The sequence below is a fragment of the Anabrus simplex genome, chromosome 11, assembly GCF_040414725.1.
Source record: "Anabrus simplex isolate iqAnaSimp1 chromosome 11, ASM4041472v1, whole genome shotgun sequence".
Lineage (NCBI taxonomy): Eukaryota > Metazoa > Arthropoda > Insecta > Orthoptera > Tettigoniidae > Anabrus > Anabrus simplex.
In genome coordinates, this window is record NC_090275.1 from 46,109,721 (window position 1) to 46,115,720 (window position 6,000).

Sequence of the window (6,000 nt, forward strand, 5' to 3'; positions counted from 1 at the left end):
AATTACGTGAACCTACAGTTATTTATTTTCATCTGAAAAGGTTCTTGTCAAATTAAATGTTCTACTTCTTTTACTGACTGTTACAGAAGCTTGAAAATCAATTAACTACATACCATTTGTTTGTGAATTTGATGAGGATTTCCCATGTTTAAGCAGTGATCCCACTTCTCCGTGATACGCCACACACGCACTTCACACTACGGTATCACCACAACTCAGTTCTTTCTCCCGAGTTCACTAGAGGAGCTTGCCGACTCAGCTCACCAAACTCCTATTACGGAAATGCAGTGGTCAGACATTCGAGGGACCTACTTGAGTCAGAGGTCGGAAGTGCAATGGTGCAAGTTAAAGGTTTGTTTTGAATATTTTGTGAATGTCGATGTCAGTTTCGTGAATCATACCAAATACATATCTGTCAATCTGAGAAATGAAATGGCGTACGGTATGGCTTTTAGTGCCGGGAGTGTCCGAGGACAAGTTCGGCTCGCCAGATGCAGGTATTTTGATTTGACTCCCGTGGGCGACCTGCGGGTCGTGATGAGGATGAAATAATGATGATGAAGACGACACATACACCCAGCCCCCGTGCCAGCGAAATTAACCAATTATGGTTAAAATTCCCAGCTCTGCCGGGAATCGAACCCGGGACTCCTGTGACCGAAGGCCAGCACGCTAACCATTTAGCCATGGAGCCGGACTGTCAATCTGACGTGCATTTAGGACTGTCGCCCAGGTGGCAGATTCCCTACAAGTTGTTTACATAGTCTTTTCTTAAATGATTTCAAAGAAATAGAAAATTTATCAAACATACGGTACCTGTTGGTAAATTATTCCAAACTCTAATTCGCCCCAATTTGACCTAATAATAATAATAATAATAATAATAATAATAATAATAATAATAATAATAATAATAATAATAATAATAATAATAATAATAATAATAATAATAATAATAGGATGGGTCGGAAATGAATGCCATTAAGGAGCGGACGAGAAAAATAGAAATGGCATTTCAGCTGACGAGGAACACCTACACTAAATGATTCTATCTTATGGGGCTAAATTGAGCCATCTGGACACTGTTGTTAAACCTGAGTGCCTGTATACTGCAGAAACACTGGATATGTTTGGAAGAGATTGGCTTGAAGATATCAGGGAGAGAGAAAGACTAATCTTTAAAATGGAATATAATGTCGTATGGCTTTTAGTGCCGGGATATCCCAGGACGGGTCCGGCTCGCCAGTTGCAGGTCTTTCTATTTGACGCCAGTAGGCGACCTGCGCGTCGTGATGAGGATGAAATGATGATGAAGGAGGAGACTCAAATCTAACAAAGAATTGTGTCAAAAACAGAAGGAGTGGTTGAATTTGTGAGAAAGAGAGTCTTTGAATTCTTTAAGAAGAGAAAGACAGAGCTCAAATAGTTTTGAGAAGTGAGGTTGGGGGTTCCGGAAGATTATATCACGGACAGAAATCGATAGTCCGGGCTCCGTGGTGTAGTGGTTAGTGTGATTAGCTGCCACCCCCAGAGGCCCGGGTTCGATTCCCGGCTCTGCCACGAAATTTGAAAAGTGGTACGAGGGCTGGAACGGGCTCCACTCAGCCTCGGGAGGACAACTGAGTAGAGGGGGGTTCGATTCCCCCCTCAGCCATCCTGGAAGTGGTTTTCCGTGGTTTCCCACTTCTCCTCCAGGCAAATGCCGGGATGGTACCTAACGGCCGCTTCCTTCCCTCTTCCTTGTCTATCCCTTCCAAACTTCCCATCCCCCCACAAGGCCCCTGTTCAGCATAGCAGGTGAGGCCGCCTGGGCGAGGTATTGGTCATCCTCCCCAGTTGTATCCCCCGACCCAGAGTCTGAAGCTCCAGGACACTGCCCTTGAGGCGGTAGAGGTGGAATCCCTCGCTAAGTCCGAGGGAAAAACCGACCCTGGAGGGTAAACAGATTACGAACGAACGAACAGAAATCGATTTAGACAACTCGTCAAAAAGTTACGCGGTTTCCGGGAGACTGGGGAAATTCTAATGAGAAAAGGGAGGTCCTAGAGAGAAGAACAGACGAAGGAAATAGGAGAAAGGATGAAAAGGTACTGGCAGAGAAGGCTAAAAATACCGCAGAGATTGTCCAACGTGGTCCACGGCGGAAACGTAGGAGAAATAATAATAATAATAATAATAATAATAATAATAATAATAATAATAATAATAATAATAATACCGAGTGACGTGGTTGAGCAGTGCGCAGCTGTGAGCTTGCATTCGGGAGATAATGGGTTCGAACCCCACTAGAGGCAGCCATGAAGATAGTTTTCCGTGGTTTCTGATTTTCACACTAGGTATGTGCTGGGGCTGTACCTTAATTAAAGCCACAGCCGATTCTAATAATAATAATAATAATAATAATAATAATAATAATAATAATAATAATAATGGTTTTACGACCCACTAATTACATTTTTTAAATTTTCGTAGACGCCGAGGTACCGCAATTTTGTCCTATAATCAGTAGCGGCGATTGAGAATTAAAAGTGCAGGGGCAAAAAAATATACAGACAACAAACAGTACCTGCATTTGAGGAATATAGCGGACGGGGGGAGGAGGGGTATATACATCAAAACTTAAAAAAAAAAAAAAAAAAAAAGGGCCCAAAATGGTAAGTTTCCTTATGCTTTCTCAGCTAATTTCGGCAGAGAGTTAAAAATTGACAGTTTACCAACTTAAGTGTGGTAATAATAATTTTTTTGACATTTTAATTCAATACTATACAATAAAACTTCCACTAAAGGAACAATATCACACATTTATTATAATTAAAAAGAAATATGGTGTGATTATACAATTACAATAATTTAGTATTTGACTATACATTAAAAACCAACCGACACTAAAGAGACTGCCAGACTGACGAATACATGTGGCAAGGGGGTGAATCCTACCTCAGTGTCCATGACCTTAGCAAAAAAAAAATACAGCTCTGGTACCCTTCCTCATAGCACAGACAAAGTCTTCACCACTTGCTGGGACGCTATACAAATCGGTTAGGCAGGATGAAGGACATTGTGTGCGTATTTCCGCTAATTATTTTGTTAATGATTAAAGAAAGGAATTAGCCAATAAGACAACAGGGCTTGTACAAATGGCTTTTTATAATAATTCCTATAATTCATAGTTTCAGCCAGCTAAAATAGAATAAAAATGTAATATTTTCTCCAACAAAAGTGTGTGTATGTGTGGGGGGGGGGGGGGGCGACTGCCCTGTTCTTCCCCACTAATCGCCGCTACTGCCCATAGAAGTTTTTTAACATGCCTGTGACATGACAGTGACGTGTTTGAGACTTTTCAAATAGGCTACCACCGGACTGAGCCAGAATCGAACCTGTCAAATTGGGCTCATAAGGCTCCACTGCCTTAGCTACTCAGCCCAGTGCCAATTCGTCCCCTTGAATTCCAACTTGACGATACCTTCATTTTTTGAAGTGTTGCACCTTTTCATTGTCCTTCTGATTAGTGTTAGAAGAGGATGGGTAACCAGTTGTACTTCCTCTTAAAACAATAATCACCACCACCACCACTACTCTATCTTCTCTATGATGTTCTACCTGCAGTGATCCATACTGATTCCTCAGCAATACCTCTTCAGAAGTCAATCCCTGGCTGTCTCGTGAGAATTCTGGAATGTTATATGTCATAGCCAGGTGGTGGGAATTGCCCGTACTGTTACGTAACTTGAGGTTCGTCCTGCATGTTTATGTTGTGGTCTGCATCTCCCAATCTATGTATGATAGGCATCCAAGAATTGCTTTTATATCCTTCTTCTACATTAATATTGTTTGGGTGTTTCTTAATTTCAATAGCCTCACAGATTTTCCTTTCGAGATTCCAAAGGGTAGCTGTTAAAATCTTGGTCCTGTCAAATGACAAATTATAATCATTTTGTGTCTTGTTTTGTAGGAATGCTTGACTACAGTTGAAATATATGGGTCTTGGTTCTTGGTGTGTTGGATATGTTCATTAAGTCGGGCAGAGATCAGACATTTCTTTTCACCAACGTAACATGTTCCACAGCCACATTCAATGTGGTATATTTCAGAAATAAAATAGTATATTCTGTGTATAAATAAGGGGATTTCATGCTCTGAATGGACAAATGCTCTGAAGATGTCATGCAACATCATTACAGCGGTTCATGCAATAATGGGTTGATGGTCCAGCACAACCCTGTACTGTTTTCCAGACTGCAGTGAGATGAAACTCTTGGACACATGCTGGGCTCATGCTCAAAAGTTGAACTGCTGGTGAACACAAGACATTACAAAGTGAAAAGTGCTTTAGCTTCATCCTAGAGATTGTTAGGTTGGGAAACCCATGAAGAAGTACAATGCGTTTCCTCTAAAAGGATCTTTTAGATGAGCTGATATATTATCGCAGTAAACTGGCGTAAATACAAAGTATGTTACAAGTGTTAGGTATTTTTAATATCCACCTGTTCGATACAAAGAGACCTAGTAAATTAAGAATTAAATCTTATCATCAGGATGATGCCCTTAAAATGGGTGAAACATGTCCCTTGTAACTTTTTATGATAAGATTTAACTCTTAATTTACTAGATCTCTTTGTATTGAATAGGTGGGTATTAAAAATAAAACTTGTAACATACTTTGTATTTACGTACATTTCAATACGGACTTCATCATCATCAGTTTTCCACTCCAGTTGCCTGGGTGTGGTTTACGAGCACTCTCCACTTCTGTCTGTCCATGTACCACTCTTCTCTCAAGACGACATCCCAGCTGACTCCTCTTGTTCTTATGTCCTCTTTCACTTGGTCCAGCCATCTCTTCCTAGGTCTTCCTACTGGTCGTTTTCCGGCCACGACTGTGTGTAGCCATTGTAATAATCTGGCATTTGTTTTGTGATCCGAGGCTCGTTTTGTAGTTGAAAGCAATCGATATAACCCTTCAGCTGACTTGCTAAGCCTAACACTGCTGGGGATTTTCTGTCAGGGGTATTCTCCCTTAGCCTTTGGCAGTCCCCTACCTCACTGCAAGGCAGCAGCTGATGAATTTATGTGTCATTTCCTACAAACCTTCTAGGGGAAACTCCTCCACCCATAGCTGTTGGTCTTCCCCTAGTTTGTCGGGTTTGGTATCGGCCGCCCAACCCTCGGCCAGACAGTCGCAGGTAATACCGTCTACTGTCGCATACGGTAGCAGGATCTCTCCTGACCTGACTTACGGACTTAACATGAGAATTATAACGTGTAATGTAAACTGGCGTACCGGAAAAGTTGCTGTACTAGATCCAACAATTCGCTCTGAAAGGGATATACATCAGGCATCTGAAGTCAACCAGGAGAAGAGATCCATCTACGAACTCTGTCTACCATACGTCTCTGATTGCTATCATGTTCCACTGAAAAACTGGTGTGTTATAGGACTACTGTTTGACAGTAGAGGTGCTGTGCCATTGTTGACCTGGAAACATATGAAAAGCCTCAGATTTTCTTTAACTTGTCTAAATGACATTGCCTTAAACATTATTAAGATTCACTTAAAATTCTCCATCACCATTTGTATTTCATGTGATAAGGAGTCAATCCTATTACTAAATTAAGCATACTGATACTCAACAACGCAAGTAATTGTGTTCTTGTTTCAGGACCCCCGTGGACATTTACTTGTAAGCTGCAGAACAAATAAGTAAAATATTTATCAGAGGTAATACTGTATAGAATGCAAGGATTTCAGAACAATAAGTCAAGAAGAAGAAGAAGAAGAAGAAGAAGAAGAAGAAGAAGAAGAAGAAGAAGAAGAAGAAGGATGAGAAGATGGAGGATAAGGAGAAGGAGAAGAAGAAGAATAAGTAGTTTGGACATTCACCTTCAGAATCTTAAAGAACTAGAGCTGAATAATATTTTATTCAGAATTAAAGATACTCAGAAAAAAATAAAAATAAGTCGACTGGAAAAGAGGTACACATGTAGCAAAAACAATGGTAG

General features: G+C 40.7%; 1 protein-coding gene across 1 annotated transcript in view; it reads right to left on the reverse strand.

Moving 5' to 3' along the window:
* Positions 1-251, reverse strand: part of FucT6 (alpha-(1,6)-fucosyltransferase) — a 415,916-nt gene extending 415,665 nt beyond the window's left edge. The window contains exon 1 of the mRNA XM_067155180.2: positions 114-251. Coding sequence (XP_067011281.2) covers positions 114-146 — 33 coding nt within the window. The 5' untranslated portion in view covers positions 147-251. The remainder of the gene's footprint in view (positions 1-113) is intronic.
* Positions 252-6,000: the final 5,749 nt, after the last annotated feature.